The following is a 24,944-nucleotide window of genomic DNA, read 5'->3' on the forward strand; positions in this document are numbered from 1 at the left end:
GCCCAAAGCTACTTTCAAAGTCATAATATTCACTGTAGCTACCATTTCCTGAGCCTCATGGTAATAACCACTACTTAGTTTAATATGTACTTGCATTTTATACACATTAATAAATTTGAAAATAACTTGCAAATGTGGGTAGCATTTGTATATTTTATGGATGGGGACTGAGACTCTGAGATGTTTAAATTATGTGATTTTTCTAAAGTCTATCAAGTAAGCAAATGGAGGAGCTGGGATTTGAACCCAGGTCTGTCAGCCTTAAAGCCACTCTCTGTTGCCTCTCTATGTAAACCAGAGTTCATTAACAAACCACATTTGATTTTTCTGATTTTAGTTTGTATCAAAAACTTACCTGTGGTGTGTAGTTTCCTCTGGAATCTCATTTTGATAGTAAAATAATATTGGAATCTTTACATATGTTTTTGTTAGTAGAAAAATCTGATAGAATAATCAATATAAAGGAAAGGAGCAAATAATCAAATTGCAAAGAAGCCTCTTGGTTTAAACTCATCAGTGCTAAACAAATATAAAATGTGTAACCCTGAGAGATATTCTTTTGCTTCTGCAGGGCTGCTGTTTTCCATAAATAACATTTATATTTAATGAAAACACGATTAACTTTATATTGAAAATTGAGCCTTTCATTCAGCCTGATTAAACAACATGTGGTCTTGCAAGTCCACATTTTACTCAGTATTTCTGTGTGTCTGAAACCACCTCCACTGTGAATCAATTTTCTGGATATGCCTATCTTAGGGAAAGGCGAAATAAAATATGTCTTCCTAAGCATATATACAGATCTGGTACTAAAATAAGGCATAAGATATTTTCAACCATTAGATAATCAACCATTTAAAATGATTAATAATGAGAATTTCATTTAGTTTAATATAACATATGGAGATAATTGTTTAGAAATAACCTTGATGGCGCCTGTAGTCCCAGCTACTCGGAGAGGCTGAGGCAGGAGAATGGCGTGAACCCGGGAGGCGGAGGTTGCAGTGAGCCGAGATCACGCCACTGCACTCCAGCCTGGGCGACAGAGCAAGACTCTGTCTCAAAAAAAAAAAAAAAAAGAAATAACCTTGATGAAATTGAGACCATCAGAATGTCCTCCAGAAGGTGTCTGTCCTCCCAGAGGTCTGGGCTGCTGCTCTTCCTCCTCCCTGCTGTTGCCACAGTAACCTTATGCACATCCTTATCATTGCACAAACCATGATGCTTCATAACTTTTCTCTTGAAGTATCTGTCAACTCATCCAGTTGGTAGCAACTTGAGGACAGGGACTGTGGCTTTTCATCTTTGTATCTCTAGCAACTGGAACCCTGCCAGGAACTATTCTACTAAGCACAAAACACTTAAGAGTTTACATTTATTTGTATTATATTTTACATTCTTGAAAGAGAAGTAGGTAGATATTATTTTCCATGTTACAGTTCTGGGATAAGAATTCATGTGATCTGATTCCCAGCTAAATAATGTTTTACTCCTTTATATTTCTACCAATTGTCATGTTCTCACAAAGCTAACAAAGTCATTTCTAGTTTACTAAACAGAACTGATTATTCTTTTCTTAGTCCACAAACATAAATTATTACTAAAGTAGCAAAATGTCTGCATGGTATTAACAGATTTAATCAAATGGTTACAGCTATTTGCCAAATGAAACCCTTTTCTTTTTAAATTATAGTATATTTCTCACTTTCTCTAGGCTATTTTTCATATAAGTGTATGTTATACATTATAGGATCTTTATATTTTAAATTCTATTTAGTGCAGAGGTTAAGAAGGCAGTTGCCAGGGTCTCCTTTAATATTAACACTATACACTTTCCAGAATGCTTCATCACTTCTTTTAAATGGGTCACCCTGCAACACAGAAGAAGCCCCGTGCGATAGATTGTAACCTGCTGACTTCCTGAATTAACAAGAGAAGTGGGAAGATCTGAGAGAACCAAAGAGAATTTGAGAGCCCCTAGTGGAGCCGGAGGCCTAGCTTTGAACCAAGAAGGGTTATGTGCTGCATCCTTATATTCCTCCATCCATAGTCAGCCAGATGGGCAATAATAATGGTTCTAAAGTGAATGTGGATGGGATTTCTCAACTGACTTGCTCCTCCTGGGAGTGTAGAACACAATACAATTCTGTCCAACTGGAAGTTAAGACTGCCACTGGCTACTTTACTCCTCATGCCTCTAAGTCAACAGGTTAAGAAGAGAGTTACAATTTGGCTGGGGTGATTGACCCAGACTGTCAAGATGAAATCAGACTACCACTCCACAATGGAGATAAGGAAGAATATCTGGAATTTAGGAGATCCCTTAGGGTGTCTCTTAGTATCACCCTGCCCTATAATTAAGGTCAATGGGTAACTACAACAACCCAATCCTAGCAAGACTACAAATGGCCCAGACCCTTCAGAAATGAAGGCTTGGGTCACTCCACCAGGTTAAAAACCATGACCAGCTGAGGTGCTTGCTGAAGGTAAAGGAAATATAGAATGGGTAGTAGAAGAAGGTAGTTCTCAATACCAGCTACAACCATGTGACTAGTTACAGAAAAGAGGACTGTAATTGTTACAAGTATTTCCTTCTTACTTTGATAAGCATAAATTTGTGCATATAAAAAAAAAAGAATACTGTACCATGCTGTTAAAGAGCTCTATTGCACCTTTACAATTTCCCAAAAAAATGCCACTTACTTTTTTCTTCATTGTTTTAAAAACACTTTTCCAAAGAAAAACAATATATTTTTGTAATATACTTTCTATCCAAAATCCTATTTCCTTTTTTTTAAAGTTTCTTACTTTGTTTTCTCTTTTTGTTTTATTATTATTATTTTTTTAAAGTTTTGACCTTGGTTGCTGCCTCTAAGTACAGAACCCTATTCTCTGTGGTCATTCTCCAGGGCCTTCAAATAATTGTTTTGATATTTAGTTCAGAGTTTGTAGTTGTTGTGCACAGGAGAGTCAGCATGATAGGACATGCTTGGCTACTACCAGAAGAAGAACTCTTGGTGTAAATTTGGGAGGTGATTAGAACTGCCTGGAAATCCTGAAATGAAGAAGTGTATCATGGAAGAGGATAAATTTCCTGGCTTGGCCTCCTAGGTGCTTGCCTGGGTAAGTATCCATCCCAAGTTCATGTAGATCCAGTTACTACTTACGAGTCTTGGGTCAAGGACATAGCTTCTACCTTCCTCTAGCTCAGGCTTGCAGCAGCAGACCTAGCTGGGGAGAGATGATGGCCCCTTTTGTCACACTATGGGGAGTGAGCTATGGGACTCAGGATGGAAACATGAGTCAAACAGTGGTGTAGTTCAGCTTATATTTTATACATATTTAGGCATATGGTATGTGGGCTTGTATTTTTATTTTTTCCCCAACCTTGCAAATGTTAGGGGCAAACCTACTTTCTGTATTATTAAAACCTACTTTTCACATTTACTTCTTCTTTTCTCTATCCACAACCTTCATGTTTCATGAAAGTTATTTCAACAGTCAATTACATCCCTCTTCCAAACCATTTTATGCACAGATAGTAACACACTCTTTTAAGTCTTTTTCTAACATTGGCATCATCCCTAACATAGGCCACTTTACAAGAGCCTATAGTGGTTCCCATTGCTTACCTATAGTATGAAATCAAAACTCAGTCTGATTTTAAATATCCGTCACTACTATTATTATATCTGCCCCTTAAGCTCCCTTCCTCTATGTGCTTCATCACTCCTCTACACAGAAAATGTTCTTTGATTAGTTAAATTCTGGCCAAATTCTTTCTCTAAAACTTATTTTCTGTTGCTTCAAGGAGTTTCACATCCTATTTCCTCCAACTAGTCCCCTCATCGTGAAGCCCCGTACAAACTTGGAAACCTGTTGAACATCTTCCTCCATCTCAAAACCAAGAATAACATTAAAAGTGGGAAAAGACTAGAATATTTCATAAGGACAGAGAAGAAAGACACATGGATATATGTCAGAATTTCTGTGTTTTACCTTGCTGAGTCAAGGAGTATTGTTTGTGCAGTTATTTTTGTTGTTGTTGTTAAAATACATATAACATATAATTTACCATTTTAATCATTAATGTACAGTTTTGTGGCATTAAATATTTTCACATTGTTGTGCAACCATCATCATCATTCATCTCTGGAACTTTTTTATCTTCCCTAACTGAAACTTTGTGCTCATTACAAATGAACTCTTCTTCTTCATCTGCCCCCAGCCCCTGGCAGTCACCATTATACTTTATCTCTATGAATTTGGTTACTCTAGGACACTCATATAAGTTGCATATCATGCAATATTTGTCCTTTTGTGACTGGCTTATTTCACTTAGCATGATGTCTTTAAGTTTCATCCACGTTGTAGTATGTGTCAAAATTTCTTTCCTTTTTGTGGCTGAATAAAATTCCACTGTATGTATATACCACATTTTGGTTTTCCACTGATCCATCGATGGATACTTGGGTGGCTTCCACCTTTGGCTATTGCGAACCATGCTGCTATGAACAGGACCTACAAATATCTGTTCAAGCTTCCACTTTAACTTCTTTTGGATATATACCCAGAATGGAATTGCTGGATCATATGGCAATTTTATGTTTAGCTTTTTGAGTAATCGCCACACTGTTTTCCACAGTGTCTGTACCATTTCACTAGTATAGCACAAACGCTCCAATTTTTTCATGTCCTTTCCAAACATATTATTTTTTGAATAATAATCATTCTGATGGGTGTGAAGTGGTAATTCATTGTGGTTTTGACTTGCATGTCCCTAATGACTAATGATCTTGAGCATCTTTTCCTATGTTTATTGACCATTTTTATATCTTCTTTGGAGAAATGTTTAAGTCCTTTGCTCATGTTTTAATTAGGATTTTTTTTTTTTGCTGTTGAATTGTAAGAGTAATTTATACATTCTGGATAAAAATCCCTTATCAAATATATGATTTACAAATATTTCCACCCATTCTGTGGGTTGCTTTTTCACTCTGTTGATAGTGTCTTTTGATGCACTAAAGTTGTTAATTTTGATGAAGTTCAACTTACCGATTTTTGCTTTTGTTGACTGTGCTTTTGATGTTATATCCAAGAAATTATTGCCAGATTTAATGTCATGATGTTTTCTTCCTTTGTTTTTTTCTAAACGTCTCATAGTTTTAGCTCTTACATTTAGGTCTTTAATGCATTTTGAATTAGTTTTTGTATATGGTGTAAGGTAAGGGTCCAACTTCCTTTTTTGGTTTGTTTTTCTTGCATGTGACTATCCAGTTTTCCCAACCTCATTTGTTGAAAAGACTGTCTTTTCCTCACTCAGTGGTCTTGGCAACGTTGTTGAAAATAATTTGACCATATACGTGAGGGTTTATTTTGGGACTGTCTATTCTATTTTTTTGGTTCGTATGTCTATATTTATGTCAGTACCACACAGTTTTGACTACTGTGACTTTGTAGTAAGTTTTGAAATTAAGAAAAAAAAGAACAACAACAGAAAAACCCCAGTGAGGCCACTAACTTTATTCTTCTTTTTCAATGTTATTTTGGCTATTTCCAGGTCCCTTAAAATTCTATATGAATTTTACCATGAATTTTTCTGTTTCTGAAAATATCATCATTGGGATTTTGATAGAGATTCTATTAAATCTGTACATAGCTTTGGGTAGTATTAACATCTTAACAACACTGACTTCCAATCCATGAACATAGGATGTCTTCCCATTTATTTGTGTCTTCTTTAATTTGTTTCAGCACTGTTTTGTAGTTTTTAGTGTACAAGGCTTTTGGATTCTTGGTTAAGTTTATTCTTAACCATTTTATTATTTTTATGCTATTGTAAATTGAATTGTTTTCTTAATTTCCTGTTTGACCATTCATTGTTAGTTTATAGAAGCACAGCTGATGTTTGTGTGTTGCTTTTGTATCCTGCAACTTTGCTGAATTTTAACTTAATTTTTAAAACTATTTTTTTCTGATGATACAATGAGTAAAATGAAAAAATAGAAAATCACAACTAATTAGATAAAAATTACTCACAATTCCACCACTATTAGCCAGCTATATTTGTGTTGTCTTATTCTCTCTTTTTTCCTCCTTCTCATAATTAGCCTCATGCTATTAATATTTTTAATCCTATTTTGCCACTTAAGAGTATATAATGAACTTCAATTATTTTCATAAAGACATATGTTCATGAAAGTTTCAGCAGAAACATGTATATAGTTGAGTTTGGTCACTGCCTGTTTCCATGTCTCCTCAGCTCAAACTCTTTGAAATCCCAGCTTTGAACCTATCAATATGTAAAGGCATTAGTTACAAGTTGTAAGGTTTTTAAGTAGCATTTTAAATCTCCTTGGTTGCTAAACTCAAGAAGCAAACATCATTTGAAGACAACTTTGGGATGTGGATGTATAGTGATGTTGCGATTTTACTAAATATTGCTTGAGAATGAGAGCAGTTCATTCCTTTTCATTGACTTCTCTTCATCCAGGAAAGGGATTAAGGGTAACAATTTCTGATCTTAAAAGGATCAATCAAACAAATGATAAAAGAAATTGTGTATTTGAGTGGAGTGGTATTCATTTAACCTGAGTACATAGGTTACTCTGTTATCTGAAGTAGATATATTTTATTCTTTAAGTTTGGACTATTGGTTAAAGCCTGAAGCTTTGCAATCTGGTTTATTGGATGAAGTGACATAGCCAAAAACAATGGGCTAAGCTCCAATTCCCTTGCAGTCTTGTGTGGGGAATATTTAGAGGTGGCCATAGCATACCTAATGGGACAACCGTCCTCAGAATTATCCTCTACATGATTCTCAGAAGGATATTCTGCAATCATTCTCTCATTCCATCAATAAATATTTATTGAACTCTTAATATGTGCCAGGCCCAGTTGTAGGCACGGGATGCAGATCAGTGAGTAAACTAAAAGTTCCCTCTGAGTCTAAATTCTAGTTATGCAACTGTGTTATCCTTGACTAATTCATTTAACCATTCTGTTTCTCATCTGAAAAAGGAGTTAGATTAAATTATTTTTATGTTTTTTTTCAGTTCTAAGAGAAATGATTTTGCAATGCTATGACTCTATGTGGCATACACCCTATCTATACAAATCCAATACTGGAGTTAATGATGTTGTCTCCTTCCAACCTGCCAAATCTCTGACCTCTTAGACTTCCCCCACCCATCATCTCTTGGCCCACCCTTCCCCCATCTGTTCCCTGTTCCCAGTAGCATTGGAGTATCTATAATTACACATGGATGTCACCAATATGTTATAACAGCTTTGCTTCCCTGATATTCTGGTAGCACCAAATGAGTAAAAGCAGCCAGGACAAAAACACAATTCCTAGACAAGATGATATCCTTAGCTGTATACAATGTTTAGTTTTACTGCGCTCTGATTTGTTATTCATTAACAGTCCTAATTAGCAAAAGAAAGGCAAGATTCATTTAACTAAAATTAGCTTGTGGTTTCAAGAATATCCTCCAAAGCAAATGAAAAAAAAAAAGAATATATTAAATACTGGTTAATCTTATTTTTCTTTAAATACATGATTTTAGCTCATTGCTGTAATTAGAGTTTGAGGCGCTTACATACGGGAGGAATAAAAATCCTTTAGCTTCTCTATTTATCTACAAAATACACCAGATTGTACCACTTGGCATTTCATTTTTCACATCTTTGCTGACTCGTCCATCACAATTTCACCGGCCTAAAAACAAAACAAAAAAATCCCTATTTATTCCAATACAGTACTTAATTTCCTATAATTCCTAAAGAAAGATGCATAGTACTCCAAGGTTCAAAAAATAAGAGTGACAGTCAAAAAAAAAAAAAAGAGAGATACTCTCTATTGAGGTTAGTCTTTCTCTAAGACAGTCTCGCTTTTTCACCCAAAGTAGCAGTAATATAGGAAGGATGATAACTAAAGTTGGAATTTGCTTTGAAAAATCAATCCGTTTTTAGCACTGCAAATAGTTTAAACACACACACACAAACACACACCCGCACACACACACATGATGTTTTCATGTATTTCCTTCAATCCTACAAAGAGTCCAACAATGTTGGAGCTTGAAGAGTTCTGCGAATACTAGTCGTTTATGGGTACTAATATATGTTTTTTAAGTAAGTTCTAGAGGCTCTGTCTTCAATAAAACAGAAATGTTTCTTTACTGTAGGACACCTCAGGGTCTTTAATACATGAATATACATTGTGATTCTCGTAGAAGGAAGTACTGTGAACACTTCCCAAATGTTTTTGACCATCATGGACTTTATTTGAAGAGTACATCCTGAGAAACAGTAAGCTGGTACAAAAATCTCATTTTGTAGATGAGGAGACTCCGATTATGGTAACTGTGACCTGTTCTGAGCTCACAAAGAATTATTAGCACAACCAGAGTGAGAATCAATTTCTCTTGACTCTTAGCCAATGTTTCCTTCTAAAATAAGATAGATAATGATTTTAAAATCCTAATGACTTGTCCTCTATCCTCTCAATATATTTATAGCACAATATCAGTTGTCTTAGGTACCAGTCACAATGCAAGAGAGAGCCAATGTAGTAACTACCCTACTTTTATAATATTCTGGACCAGTAGGGTTTGTGAGGCTCCTGTTTCACATATTCAAAGCCTTTCTATCCATTTTTTTCAATGTTTTTCAAGGGGAGTTCAGAAACAAATTTATATGCCAACATAAGTAATTTTTAAATTTTCCTTTCCCCTTTGCTATTGATTAACCTTGTTTAGATGTAGTTTTCCTACCTGTAAAAGGGAGGTAGAAATAGTAACCATGAGTTTTCATGCAGTGCAGTCATTTCTGGTTAAACTAATATACTTAGTTCTAAAAGTGGCTTATTGAATTGAAAATATAGACCCATATTGCAACAGAATCAATATATCAATCCACACAATCAAATTACTGTGATAAAATTCATGACATTAACACATTTGTTCTTGTATTTATTTGGAGAATGAATGGAAATGGTCTCTTTACTGAACCATTGATCACATAGGTCTCAAAAAACTCTTACAATAAGTATCAAACAATGGCCAACATCTCCTAACGTGCTAAGAAAAAACTCTGATCCTAGGGACAGAAAGCAAGACATTCCAAAGATGCAGACCATAGATTTAGGATAAAAAACAGGGCTGCAGAAGCTGGTGTATTCCTGTCTCCCATTGTTTGGGCATGCAGATGTAGCTAGAATGTAGCTTCCCTTACAAATGCTAAGTTAAATGAGGGAAGATTATTTTATTTATCCATTTTGTGGTATTTGGCTTAAATATCCTTATGTTTCGTAAAAAAGAGACATCTTTCCTTTAATGACCCACTAGCTTAAAAAATCTATGGCACTAGGGAATTAAGGATAAAGAGACAAGCTCCTAAACTGGATTGTTTTTCTGCATGCTAATGAATTTCATAATTTAAACAGAGGAATTATTAGATACATTCTCTCCTTATAATAGTACAAACCTCAGAGGAAAATGAGCTGCTTATGCATATATTCTCTTTATAATTCAAGATTTTCTAATGGATTTTTAAAAATATGCTCCAAATCAGAATGGCCCTCAGTTGTCCACTTACAATGGGTGCATATGATAAAGTCTTTTTCTGAGTGTTTCCACTGGAGTTAAGTAGCAATGTTTTATGTTGGTTTTTAATTTTTAATTATGATTACTATGCTTTTCATTTGAATACTCTTATTTACTGGACTTCATTCTGCCTTTTAAAAGGAGAGCAAATTAAATTTTAGTGGAATGGTTTAATATCCACTTAGCTTGAAAAAAAGACCTGGTGGAGAGAATCATTGATTAAAAATTTATGAAATTTTATTATATGAAAGAGGCAGCACACTTATTCACAGTAGTTTCAGAAGAGAGAATGTGGACTTATGTGCAGAAGTTAAAAGGAAAAACATATTGCCCTCACTTGAAGTATGAACTTGCTTAAAATAAGCGAAGGTAGTTGGCCATTTCCAAGTTTATCCATTAAGATATATGACTTGTTTTAGTGTTTGATGATGCCCATTAGTTGAAAGCAGGTGTACATAATAAAAGTTTATGAAGAAATATGGGAGAAAAATTAACATTGAGAAAATTCAGCTTATTTATTTATTTTTGTCTCCCCATGGAAAAATAAGAAGCTATCATTACAATTTGATTTTAGTAGTAAAACACCTAGACTTAACACAATGTGACAAATAAGCCCAATCACACATTTGAAAGTTGATAAAAATGAAGTAAGAAGTTAGAGTTCAGATAAACACAGAGCAGCCTGGTGTAATAAAATAGTGAGCCAAAAGCCATGGAGAGTGTGACTCCCAGAACATTCTAAGAGGGGCAGAGTCATAAGATGTATTGATTCATTGTTGCTATTTAAAGATGGCTTCTTTGGGAATTTTTGGGGTCTTCTATATATACTGAGCTGATCTCTGGCTGGTGTGACTGTAAGGGCATAATGTTTGGAAAAAGCCTAAGTTTTGTCGTGAAAAACCTGATTTTACCACTTTATTATGTGTGACGTTAAAGAAAAAGTCATGGCACTTCTCTGGTCCTCAGTTTTCTCCTCTGTAAAATGGGGTTAACCAACACCTGCCTCACAAGTGTCCTGTAAGTACTAAAGGAAATAAGGTACCTGACAAGAATTTTGTAAACTGAATGCTATACAAATTTAAAGGATTATTACTTAAATATGAGTGGGGACTATTAGAAAGACATTAACTCATTCCCTTCTCTTTGAATTTTCTCAGATTATTTCTCAATTTCCTTCAGAAATTACCTTTTACATAGTAGTATTCCACAGGATTCTGTAAATGTTCTATAATGGTCATTTACACCTATGAACAAAAAAATCCTCAATGTCATCGATTCTCAAAGCGTCCACCATCACACATAAGGTAATAATTCTCAAACCTATATTTGAGCTCAAATCTCTCTCTACAACATTAGACAAGTATTTTCAAATCCTTAACTAGAATCTCTACTTGAATTCCTACTACTTGAAATGGCACAACAAAATAACTAGCTAAATCATGAATTAACTAAAAGCCTGTTTCAGTATTTATTCCCCATTTTAGTTTTGGCCCCACCATCCAATTCACTAGGAAGCCTTCCCCAAAATTTGACTGGTCAACAAGTCCTACTGACTTTGTAGGCAAATCTGAGACCACTGCCATATCATGGCTCCTGTGGAATATGGAGAGCTTTTCTGGATTCTCCACTTGAGCATCAGGGCTTGGAGCTATAGTTGCTCCACAATTAAGCAATGTTATAACTCTCCAGTCTGCACAGTTACACCAGAATAGCCTTTACTACAATTGCCTTAAAAAATGTTCCTCACTTGTAGTCAATTAATATGGAGACGCCATATGATTTTGGGTTTCTTATGACATGGGGGAATCAGAGAGAAAGAAGTAGGAATCCTTCAGAGCTTCCTGAACATGCTGAAGACCCATAAAGGGAAGATGGTAGAGCATCTTCAGGACTCTTAACTCCATCAATTCCTTACTGCTTGGAGTTCCTTAACATGCTGTGCTGTTTTTAGGTATAATTTGTCTGCCTAGGATATCCATTCTTTCCTGGCTGCTTGGCACAATAAAACCCATATTTCAAGACATCATACATGTCACATCTGTATCAAAGGTTTTACTAATCTTTCCAGATTACTTTAGTAGCTTTTCTGCTACCACAGCACTTTGAATATTCACATAGTAAAAGCACTTAACCCACATTATCGTCATTTTTTTTTGTTGGTTTGTTTATAAAGTCTGTGTCCCTTCTGGATATCAGCTCCTTAAGAGCAGAGACTATGCTTGGTGCATCTTCATCTGTCTACCATCAAAGCCAGCATCTGTCCCAGAGTAGAGGATAAGTATTTATGGATGACAGAAAGCAAGAAGGTGTTATAAAAAGCAGAATCTGTTAAGTGGCAGAAAAGCCCAGCTTCAATAATGGAGACTAATTGGAAAAGAATAGATAAAGCCCAGGCTCAATGCTTTAAAAGCATTTTTGTGGGATGCCTCTTACAAAAGACGTAAAAAGTAAATATTTCAGATTTATTTCAGTTGTGGCTAGGAAAAAGACTTAGGGAACCTTCAGAATAACTGATTCTTCCAGAAATTTAAAAAGTGCTCTACTGCTTTTATACTTTTGAATTTCCCCAAGTGTTCTTGCTTACCTGACATCACATCTTTTCACACTAACCATGTGGAAGCTGTGCTTCAAGAACATGATGTTAGCTTCACCTTGTTCTAATTACAGCAAATATAAAGGCAGTGACATTCAAAGAATAAGGTTTACACGTAGAAGCTGGACTCCTGAGAGTGACGTAGGGGGCCTGCCTCACTCCTGGCACCTAGTCATAGTGGCTCTGGTCCTGGCCCTTTGCAGGTCCTGGGATTAGGCAGGGAGAGTGTGATTCTGAGCAGAGGCAGCCAGGAAGTGAAGATGGCACCAAAAAGTTTTGTCAAAGTGAAACTTCTGTGCTAATACTCCAAGGCTTCTTTCTTGGAGGTAAACAATGGAGGTAGAAAAAGGAAATAATACTGTTCACTATTATGGAAGTCAACTACCTATAATGTAGCCTGAAGAGGCACTGCAAGGGGTAAGAAATGTGTAATGACCATTGAGAAAAAATGACCGATAATTACCTTTAGGAATATTTTGTTAAAGGGTAAATACTGAAGATGTTGATGGGAGTTTTCCAGGCCACTTTCTTCAAGTTCTTACTGTTAAAATAGAATTTCTGTTGTCTTATGGCTAAAATCAGTAACTTGATATATGGCTGATAGCATATCTTAAAAATAAATGAGTAGATTACCAAAGATTCATTTGTCTTGCAGATTTACAAATTATTAAATTAAATCACATTATTTCTTTGAAACTGTTTACCTCAAAGAAACAATAAATAATGTTGAGTTTATATTCCATAAAATCTATGCAACTGACAAATACAGTGCTCGCTTTTTCAATTATTTTAATTGTGGAAAGCTTAGAAGGAAACAAAATACTTAAAAATCAAAGCTTCCAATGGTGTAACTAAGAAAACATTTTGGACATTATCTATATTTAACAGCTTTTGAGTTTAACCCCCTGTCTGTATAAAAAGATGTTCAGAACAAACATTTACTTCTAATTTCTCCTCTCGCCCCTCATCTGAGTAGATTTTATTTATGCATTAGACGACCTTTTTGGCCATTAGAACCATCTTGCTTCAGTAGTTAATTAACATAAGTACCATAATTTAATACAGTTAATGCTACTTGATGCCCTTTAATGTACCTTCCATTAGTGATATTATTGTAGTATTACCCTGTAAATTAAAATGAGATCAAGACTAAGAGAGCCGCTCTTTAATTAAGGTAGTGGCACACTGCACTCGTCTGTTATTCACTGGAGAAAATCACCCTGATTTACTGAAGCAGGACATCCATAAGTCAGAATTAGTCCATGTAGATTATTAGGTTTATTGAACAATGTAAGTACTACGGAGCTGCTGAAACTGCCAACAGTCATGTTTCCTCTTTTTCCTTCATTATCTTAATAAATACACAATGAGAGGGAGTAAATGGAAGCAAAATAAGTATGTGGCAAAAGAAGAATAAATTTTTATGATGAGATTACACTTTTTTCTTACTAGTAAAACAGGTATCAGATGTACCACATTCCAAAAAGAACATAAATGCTACATTAGTCTAATGTCAATCAAAACACCATTTTTCCATCAAACAACACTAGCCTGTATGAAACAAACACATGCGCAAAGAAATGGAGAATTGGATCTCACAAGCTCAGTCATCTTAAGCAAAGATCAACTGTTTTTGTCTCACAGTTTAAGATTTCAAGGTAAAAAAATTCTGAATTCTCTGTCCACTATACCATGGATGTTTACATCTGGTCTCCATTCTACTTTCCCAAAATAACTTATGTCAATTTCCACATTATGATGGGGGTGGGGATAGAAGTAACAAGTAGAAAAATATCATTATCATGATCAGAAATAGACATGTAAAGGCATGTTAAATGTTGCAATCATTTCATGGGATGGTGGGGGCGGGTGCAAGGAACAAGAACTTCAGTTGTATTTTGAAAAGTGTACATTTATGAGAGCCTTGAAAGGGAAACTTCAGAACTTTTCTTTTAGAGATCATCAATTAATATTTAATTCTTCCATAGATGATTTGTTATATAACAGAAAGACAATCTAGACCATTAATCTTACTGAGACTTTCAAGGGTAAAATAATTAGATCAGCTTCTATGCTGAAAGGCCCCTGAACCAGACTATAGCTCAACATTTCCCTTCACTGGCTCCATCATCAGCAGATCTTCCTTATATAACTTAAAAGCTGGAGACACGCCCGAGCCATCAGACCTTGCTTCTTTAGTCCCTCCCCTAGGACTAAAAATACTCCAGCCATCTGGTGCCTAGTGCAGTACATGCCAGCATCAGTTCTGCCCTGAGGATTTGGACAAAGTCTGGAGGTGACAGAAGAAGACCTTATGGAAGGGGCTCACCTCTACTGGACCTTTCTCGTTTGCCCAGCTGCTTCTCTTCAGCTTACAGTTGACTGGTGAACAGGAAAAGACAGTGGAGCTGAGTCCAGAGAAGGAGGGAGGAGTCCTCCAAACTCCTCAGAACCACTGAAATGCAGTTGGAGGAAATGACTAGTCTGGGAGATGGAAGAAATGTGATAGATCTGAAGGGATCTACATTTCCAACACACCACCTTTAGGAGATGGCATGCTTGACAGCAGTGGAGAATGCAGAAAAATGCCTTTAGCTTTCAAGTTTATTTTACACTTTCTTTTAAATTATTAGAGGAAACCAAATGAATACTAATAACAAAAATAAGCATCAGCAATAGGTTTTACCCAACCAAAATGCTTCAGAAGATTGCCTTATTTGCAAGTGGCAAATAAAGGTATTTGGGGAAGTGGAGCAATAGGAATTTGGGCTCAGATTAAGTATTTCTTTAACTGCAAGGAAACAGACATAGATGAATCTACCGAGCAATGTAGATTACGCTAGGATTAAAATTCAAATCTTAGTTTGTTAATTTTTTACCATTATTCATGTAGATGAATTGAACATTTGCTGCTTCATTGTGGCAAGCTATTGTTAATAATAACAATATCAACTATTTTCATATATCATACATCCCCAAGAATAAGATGCTGGAAACTAATAGTCTTTTGCTAAAATGTTCGTAAGTATAATGGCTGTGTATTATTATAAATAGCAAACTCATGTTTAAGACAACAGCTCCTATATTGCCCTGTCATGTACCCTGCTAATAATACATGAATTATCCTCTACAGCTTAGAACCCACAAGTTCAATATCATTCTGCTTTAAAGATATATTCGTTATATACCACCAAGACCTTGGTCAAAAGTTTTAGGAAAAGCTTCGCAGATAAAAGCTCTTGATTCTTCCATGAAGAACATGAAGCTAGAAAAAGCTGAGAGTAGATGGCCACCAGTTTCTACTACTTTTCCACAGCTAAGACTCTGAAACCTTTGATACCACACTACGGTCAAGCCCACCACTCCATTCTGTGTTCCCACTATGGTCTTTACCTTAACAGCAGTGACCTTTCTCCCAGCACACGTAATAAGTAAGGCAAATCTCTGATAGACCAGAAAGTCTCAACACTTCTCCAGTTTCTGAGAACTGGGCTGCCTAAAGGATGCTGGCAGCCAATAAATTGAATCAATCCTGCCTTATCTGTTTGAATTTTATCATTAAATAATTAAACCTACATGATATATACTATTTATATTCTTATCCTCATATACTTCGATTTAAAGATATCTTGGCCTTTTTACTGGGGTGTTATTTCTTTGCTTGCCTTTCCCTTTGCTAGATACTTTGTTCTTACCTTTAGTTTTCCCATTCATTATCTCATGCTTCCACTCCCGTCAGGTGGTCGTTTTGATAATATACCACACTTAAAAAGCTGGTTGAAAATCCCTATGTGGTGGTTCTGGTTCTCATTATTGAAGTTTTCCATTTAAACATCTTCAAAATTCTTGGAAATTTGCTCAATTCTGTCTCTAGTATACTATCAAAACCAAAGCTATCCCTGACTGTGTTTAATTAATGTGTTTAAACTCTGTCCATTTGTGATTAATCTACAAGATGAAGGGAGCCCAACTCAGATCTGTATTTTAAATGCTAGTATATATTTTTGACATAATAACATCCAAAAACATGAAAAGTAGAGCTTGTCCCAATTTAACAAATGTTTCCCACATGCTATTGATTCTGATTCAATAAATTTAAAGAAATATAACTCTAGTTTCCAGATTGTTTTGTGCAATATTACACAAAACATAAATTGACTCCTGTACCATGTTGAATCCCTGCTTTGCATTTGTAAACAACGGTATGTTGTATTTCTAGTTTTTCAGTTCCTTATAGGGCAAATGGTTTTGCTTTCCCTGGCTTCATTGCCTTAAAGACCTAAAGGACCTCCCGACCCAGGGAGTTACTTTTAAAATTCACTTTTATTTAAATTCTGAAGAATCATGCCAGGTTCAGGGACAGCAAGTTTGGGATTACAAATTACTGCTGAGGATGAGCGGTCTCAGAATGCCTTCAGAACCTACTTCTACACTGGAGTTCCTGAAGAAAACGTTGCGGTAGAAATTGACAAATGTTACTTTACAGCTGTGAGACACTGGCATTTTCTTTGGACACACCCGTTCCCATTGAAGGCAGACAGATTTTCTCTTACCTTCCTCGCACCTTTATGTCTGAGATCGCGTAAAAGTAGCGTGCCAAGTGTAGCTCATCTACAAATATTTCCCCAACGGCTGGTCTTAACAGCCTTATCCTCAGGTCTGTGACTGTAAAGAAATCTCTGAGTTTCTTGGTTGTATCCAGCTGTCCGTAGAGGGAAGCCATATTGCGTAGGCGAGGTCCAGCAAAAAACGCGAACCTGTCTTTGATTTCAAAGTGGATTATTTTGCTATTTGTTGTATACCCTGTTGAGTACTCTTCTGTGCAAATGATTTCTAAGACCGTATGCTGTGATAAATCCTTCACGGATTTAGGATCCATGTGAAAAGCATCTAAGCAGTCTGTGGCATAATACTGATAGGGCTGCCATGTTCGTCCATAATCGAGAGACTTCTCCAGGATCATTTGGTCTGGACGCCCCGATTCAAAGGTAATAACTATGTTGTCTGTTAGCTCAATGGTTTTGCTCCAAGACAGAGTGATGTTAACCTGGAGAGGCTTGGGATACTCCTTCCAAGTGGCAGACTGCCAAAATGTGGAGGGATGTCTTCCTTCAAAATCAAACATCAGCTCAGGGGGGTGTGCCAGCTCAGGGGTACTCGCATCACACTCATTATTGCACATGTAGGGATTGCCCTATGGAAGAAGAACAAAAGAGGGTGCATCAAAACACTGGTTTGCCACAAGTCTTGCCATATTGCTGTTGCTCAGTAAGAGGCTAGAAAAGGAAAAAAAAAATCTGCTTTCAGTAATCATTTTTATTTGCCCTAACTGGATTCTCTTCTTTAATAGCTTAAAAAAAAAAAGCAATATGGTAATTTTCTTGTCTTGTTTCCTTCCATGTGCTTTAAGAAATGAAAACAGTTTATTTATCCCATATGTGTTAGACCCATAATGTGGTCACAGAAGCACGAAGACACTGAGCAACTGTCTAGCAGCTCAATACCTCCGCTTCCTCTTAGAAAGATGCTATAGAAAAGCAAGGGAAATTCCTCCCTGCCTGAAGGACACTCTTTAAGAGTACACTTCTTTAAAAAGTCATTTTTCAAGCAAAACTTTAGAATGAGCCATGAACCATAGATACCTGTGTTCTATAGGGGAGACAATACCCCCATACAACATTCAGCCTTTTTTTTGGCTTTCCCTGAAATCCGTCATACTTAACTGGGTCCTTGCTTCATAATGTCTGGTTTTACAACATTTACTTTGTTCACCACAAATTATTAAAATGTGGTACCCTAAAGGCTCTGGGGCTTGGTCCAAATACCTGCCAGCCTATTAGGTAAAGATAAAAGGATTGTTCAGGAAAGTCTTGGGGCTGGGAGTGTGCTCCAAGTTATCAGGACAAGAAAGCCTACTACTCAATTAGGAGGCTGTTGCACATCAAACCACAGCCACTTGATGTGTTTGTTACTCTGCGCCTGCCCATAGGCAGTTCTTCATGGATGTTAGTTATTATTATTCTGCCTTTAACAAATGCTACTTCCTTTACAGCCATTCAAACAAGAAGCTAGAAATAAATCTCCCAGTTATATTACAAGTTACAACATTGCTTATGCTACACTAAATGGCTACTCTCAGCTTTCATCAGTAGATTCCATGGCAAACGACAAGTTACCAGATTTTTGTTGATTTTGTTTTTAAGAAAACAAGTAGTATCATTAGGACTTGACTATTCAGGTGTTTCTTATTCTGTACTCAGTTATTGTGAGCATGGCTGGGTGAAAAGAATTGATCTTCTGACATTGTCCTTGGGCTTCCTTTTGTAATTACAATTAGGTTTCTTTCTTTCTTTTTTTCTATGAACTGTGAGCTTTTCATCATACCTGTAGGATACAGGAGCGAGGTCTCAGATAATGAATTTACACTTTAGACACTGACACTCAGTTACTAGCTGACTCCTATGAAATATAAGATGAACATGGGAGAATTGCTTTGTTCTCCCTAGAGGCAACTTTCTCCTACCTAGTCAGCTAATACTCTCACTCTCTCTTTCCCATTAATGTAACCGAATCCTAAAGTTGGCAACAGGTTCAGGAGATTCAAGTATAATTGTGATAGGGCAGGAGAAAGGAGAGAAGGTACATTATTTGAGGAACAGAACTGTTTTAAAAATACACTCAAGGAATCAGTGATAATGAAAATGTTTCTGTACTTCTCTCTCAAATTTCAATTCCCTAGTCCTGATCCCAGCGTCTGTGGCACTATTTATAGTATCCCCTTCAAAATGAGCCAGGGGAGGGGGGAAATAAGTTTCTGTTCCAGGTGGAATAAATCACCAAATATATTATTATTTTAATTCTCTTAAGCATGCCAGAGAGCCAAATGCAAAGCTCTACAAACTGGCAAAGGCTTTTTATGGAGGGCTATAAATATTGTGGAATCTGTCAGGATTTATAAATTCTAAATATATGTAAATGCACATTTTACAGGAAGAGGTCAGATTTACACAAATCACACCTTCATTTGAAATTTACTGAAAAAATATGGTCACTTCAAAATCTGTCAGCATGTAGCCATCTGCACTATCATTAACTTGGATGCTACCATCTTCCTCCTGACAAAAGCGTCTTCATCTGAGGTCAGGGGTATGGAAACAAGGGGAAAGGTGCTGCGGGATCCACCAAAGTGAGTTATCAGATGTTCGTAGTAAGTTGTGTTGAAAGATAACATTTGTTTGCCTTCAGCATAGGTGTGCAGAGCTTCTCAGATAGGGATAGGGCACTGGGACCACACGAGATGACACATTAGGCTGCTTCTGGAAATTGGTCAATACTAACAAACCTATTTTATAAAATATGGTTGAAGAAATCTATGTAAAAGGCTCTCATGCCTATACTCAATAAAAAGTATTGGCAATAACCACCATTTAGTTAGCACTTGTGTGCTGGACACTAGGTACATTTTCCTGGGTAATCCTTTTCATCCCTACCTTACAGAAGAGGAAATTGAGGCATAGAGGTGTTAAGTAATTTGTCCAAGGTCACATAATAAAGTCAGTAAGAGGCAGTGATGAGACTAGTGCCTCTTACCCCTTCCCTGGCTTGCTGAATTCCCAAGTCACTGGAGTTCCCTCTGTTGTAGCCCTGTTGTAGAGACACGATTGGCTGGTAGAAAGGAAGTGTCTAAGACCAAGTAAGTTCAGGAAACACAGCCTAATCTTGACTTGGAGAGTCCTAAGGAATGCTATCATAATCCGATATACCTTGAAATTAAGAACCTTGTTTAGCTTCACATAACACCTAGTTTCATAGATTTATGTGACCACGGAGTCTCTTTCTAGTTTAGTAACTCCTGTTCATATTCTACAAAAGTTGTATCCTGGAGGACATCCTTAGAGATTCTCTGCTTTGTATCACTGGATATTGTAAACATGAGGAGGCCAAATAGCACTATACAACCCAGTTTTAGTCCTTTAATGAAGGCATAGCTACAGAAAGCCCCAGGTCTGTTCTCAGTGGGCACCCTTCCATTGAGGCTGAGTGGATCAGCCAGCTCAGGGCAAATGACTACATTTGTATCAAGTTCTTCATTGCTTGGCACAGATCTGGTGCTTTAGGCACCTAAAAAAAGAGAGTAAAGATTCACACATGCAACAATTTGTTATTGATTGCCATATTTAAGGCACTCAGCTTGGCTCTCAAGATACAGCAGTAAACAAATCCAAGTCCTTGCTTCCTGTGGCACTTCCATCCTAGTTGGGGGAGAGGCACTAAACAAACAAACATAATGTGTTATAATGTTACACGATGATAACTTGTATGGAGAAAATAAAGCCAATTAAAGGAAGCAATGGTGATTGTAATTTTATTTTGGGAAGTCAGAGGTCTCCTTGATAACATGACATTTGAGCTGATTGAGAACAATTCCCAATTTACACTGGAGATGATCAGAGAAGTTGATCAGAATGACAGTTTTGTCCTTCATTTGACTCTACCCTTAGTGATATTTTCAGCAGCATAACAATTTATTGAAATCAACGGGTAAACAAATCATTTCAAAAGAGAATGTACACCAAATGACTGTAGATACCAAAGAGGGAAAAAATCAACTGGATTGTTCTCCCTATTTCATAACACTCGTGCTCTTTTAGGAGATTAGTGATTTGATGGCTATTAACATAACTTAATGAGATATGATGACATTGACAGAAAATTAACAGAGGAAGCAGGAAAAAGAAAAAGATTTCATTTTGGTCCCCTGCACTTCAGGTGAGAGAAAGGAAAAAAAAAAGATGAAAGGTGAAGAAGCCGTAAATCTTATCCTTCCCCGAAGAAAAAGCTGGAGGAGAGATTACAGGCTACAATATTTAGTGTAAATATTTCACAGGGCATGATCTGTAATACTGTTGTTACAGAGAATTATCAGTATGAAAATAATTCTTGTTAAAGGGATTAGATTAATTAAATTTTCAACTACTTCAACCCCACCCTAATCCTCTTTAATAACATCAACAATGAAATTTATATAAGAAAATGCAACTTTTCCTGACTTACAAAAACAAAGTACACTTCTTGCTGCTATATGTAACAGAATCAGGCATCAAGAAGTGTAAGTAATTATTTTGTGGCCAGCAGGCAGCCTTAAATAGATCTTAATTTAAGTCTGACAAGCAACATATCCTTAGCTGATTGTCTCTGGACAAAGCAGAAAATATTTATGACTGTGCTGATAATATTCACACCACTAACACATGCCTAAATAATTAAACAGCTATTGCTGCTAAATATTTTTGTAACAATTAGAAGAAGATTGTGATGTTTAATTTCATTTTTAAAATGTTAATATTTTACCTCTGGGAGAATTGTAGTTATTAATTAGCAATTTGTAGCCAAAGTGGAATATTGCTATTCTTCCTTAATGTGCTTTCAGAATTTAGAGAGATAAATACAATTTGAGGCATGCTTTTACTGTTTCTATTGATGGAAGGTGTTTTCATTCCTTCTGGCAAAGTGACACTTTGAAAAGAACATCCTTTCATCTAAGATCTGCTAAGCCCTTCAGAGTTATATATATATATATAAAAACCTCATGTAAGTGGTATTAATGTAACACTTGTGGTTGCTATCATTTTGACTTTGCCTTTCCAAGCTTTACCTATGGGCAAACTACTGGAAACAACAGTTGAAAATGAAGAGAATTCTTACGCGAGATTTGCTAGTGAACTGTAAGCTACATGCCAAGCAGACATGTACACAAGTGATTGTGAGACGCGTTTGGGTTAACACTTAAACGAATCATGAAAAAAGAATGACACAGAGATGTCCTGCACCCATCTGCATCTGGCTCATCCTTGCTTGTTTTATTGGTGACAGTCAAAAAAGACACAAAGGCAAGAAGCAGCGTTCTGGAATGGCACTCCCAACCTGTTCCTGCTGTGACTGAGATAGACACCATTAGGATGTTTTCAATGCAAGGCATTTAAAGGGTGCAGAAATTGGTTGCAGAGCCTACTATTCATTTCTCAGAGATTGAAACCATGAGAACCATGCTTTAACTGCAAGTTTGGAGCATCGTCTAGACAGCTTCTGGGAGGCTAGTGATTGACTCCTTTATATCAGAAATATAATTTTTGGTGGAGGGACTCCCCATCCCAGTTCCTTTTTGCCACTTCCTGGCCACTCCTCCTTGCCTCAAGTCCTTCTGCTCCCAAATTCTTGCTTGGCTATAGCACGGGAAGGCCTCTTCTTTATGACTTTTCTGAAGACACTTAGACTATTCTGAGTCTGGGAGATGATGCTCACAGGTCACGCTGAGGTGCCCCCTTCAGGTCTTATAGCTTAGTTACCGGCATTGGGGAGAAGCAGAGACAAGTCAGTACCAGAGGTAAGAACAATCTAAGATAGTGGACATCTCTTTCAGATTCAGAAGACTGAAAGATAAAGATCAGCACCACAAACATACTAACAAGCCCTGATGACCACAGTTCTAGAGATAGACTGTATATCTTCAGACAGGAAGGTCCACAAGGTCATATGTTTTCAGTTGCCCACTGGCCCTCAGGACAAAAAGGGCAGTGATCTCTGCTAATGGCCATGTAGTGCAATCTCATTTTGTAAGCTTCCTTGTTAACTGGTATGCTAGGTACCAACGAGCGGTATGCACACAGCAACAGTACAGAGTAGTCCCCCTTTATTCTCTGGGGAAATGTTCCAAGACCCCCATTGGATGCCTGAAAGCGAGGATAGTACCAAATCCGATCGCTGTCAGTCGAAACGTTTCTGTTCATGTTTTCCACTCACAAATGTAATGCCTCTTCCCTCTTAACTAAGCACTTATCACACACTGTGGCCATAACTTTTGCAGTTTGAGGTGTGACAGCAAAACCAGCACAAATTTCTTTGTCTTTTTTTTTTTTTTGCAATTTCACAGATAGAAGATTTGTTCTTACCATAGCTCTTAGCAACCTCAATATGATTTTTTTTCTTTCCTTGTTGAGAACTTTTACCTTTTCACTTAAAGGAAATATTTTACAGCTTCTCTTTGGCATATCCAAATTGCCAGCAACACTACCTCTGTGCTTTAGGGCCATTATTCAATAAAATAAGGGTTCTTTGAACACAAGCAGTGTGATGCTATGACAATGGATCTGATAACCGAGACGGCTACTGACTAGTGGGTGGGTAACATCTGCAGTGTGGAGATTCTGGACAAAAAGATGGGTCATGTCCCAGGAGGGACGGGGCTAAGTGGTGTGAGATTTTATCAAACTACTTATAGAGGCACATGATTTAAAACTTATGAATTATTTATTTCTGGAATTTTCCATTTAATATTCTCAGACTGTGGGATAACTGAAATTATGGGAATTGAAACTGTGGATAAAGTGGGACTACTACATCCTAAATACTATGAGACTGTCCCAACATTAGATAGTCTGAAACTGTTGTAACAAAAGCCCCTATGTATCTGTCAGAACATGAGTCTCAAATTTTAGTTTGGAAAATACGGCCACCCTAAGAATAGTAGAGGATAAACAGTTTTGTTTTTGTATAACTCTGGAGTTAAAAACTAATTGCTCCGTTTTCTAATGGAACCCTTTGTTCATCACAGAGATTCCCCACTGGCATAGACACCGGCTTAGGGCCTGATTGAAGTTGCAGCTTGTTTCAATCTGCTCCCTGACAATACTAAAACCTTGTGGACTTTTTTACTCAAGAATAAAGACGGGAGGGCTTAACCTTTCTGCAACAAGGATACTGGAAGCCCTATCACAGATTATGGGCAATAATAGACACCTGTGTAAATCCCCACAGAGGATTATGGTTGGAATTTTCAAACTGGTGAAGGCTGAGGGGTCAAGAAGACCAAGTTTTTAAGAAGGAGCCAAATAAATTCCCAAGCCATAAGCCACAAAAACAGATTCCTATATAGCAATGTCAGTTATTACTTTGCATGCACTGGACAAGAAATAAATACTAACAGAATCAAGTGGGGTTGAATGTGGATGTCTGCAGAAAAGCTGTGTACTAAGGTGACATTATTGTAAGTGGTAGGGAGGTTGCTTTTTAAAAAATATTTTCTTTAAAAAATCACTAATAAGGGTTTCATAGAGTATTTCACCTTATAGATGGTCTTGAATTAGATCAGAGCACAGATTTTAAAAATGTTAATTACAAAAAAGCTAAAGTAGGCTGTTGGCATTTAAGTTAATGCAACTTGAGAAAAACAAGGGGAGTTAAAATATCATGGAGGTGGGAATGTTCTGAGTCCTGATTCCATCAGGTATCATGAGAGATAGTTTGAGCATTTTGAATCCTGAAAGCTCTAATTTGATGTTCGAAAAGTTTTTTTCTTCTCCACATGAGTATGCAAGTCCAAGACCTCTTTGAAGTCCATTTACTGAAGGCCACGAGTTTTGAGAGACTATGTTAAGACCAAAAGCACTCTCTGCTGAAGTGATCACTTGATCTTGAGAGGCAGGCAGGACCTTCCTACCGTGGCACTTCCAACAGCGTCTGGCTGCTGGCAGGTCTATCCTGCTTTCTCAGATTCCTTATTTCTTTCAAACTCCTGTGTTCCAAATTCATTAGCTAGTTACTGGATATCTACTGTGTTGAAAACATTGTGAAGAACATAACATAATACAACAAGGCATTGGCAGTTTAGTGTGGAGATTAGATATATACAGGCAACAATCACCTGTTTCTCAAATGGGTTGCTCATGCGCCTAAAGAGGGGATTA

General features: G+C 36.8%; 1 protein-coding gene across 6 annotated transcripts in view; it reads right to left on the bottom strand.

The window, feature by feature from the left end:
• Positions 1 to 24,944, bottom strand: part of NTNG1 (netrin G1) — a 348,354-nt gene that overhangs the window by 145,131 nt on the left and 178,279 nt on the right. For all 6 annotated transcript variants that reach the window (XM_032155205.2, XM_032155206.2, XM_032155208.2 and 3 more), the window contains exon 3: positions 16,755 to 17,395. In XM_032155205.2, the coding sequence (XP_032011096.1) occupies positions 16,755 to 17,395 (641 nt within the window). The remainder of the gene's footprint in view (positions 1 to 16,754; positions 17,396 to 24,944) is intronic.

The sequence above is a fragment of the Hylobates moloch genome, unplaced genomic scaffold, assembly GCF_009828535.3.
Source record: "Hylobates moloch isolate HMO894 unplaced genomic scaffold, HMol_V3 SCAFFOLD_5, whole genome shotgun sequence".
NCBI classification, from domain to species: domain Eukaryota; kingdom Metazoa; phylum Chordata; class Mammalia; order Primates; family Hylobatidae; genus Hylobates; species Hylobates moloch.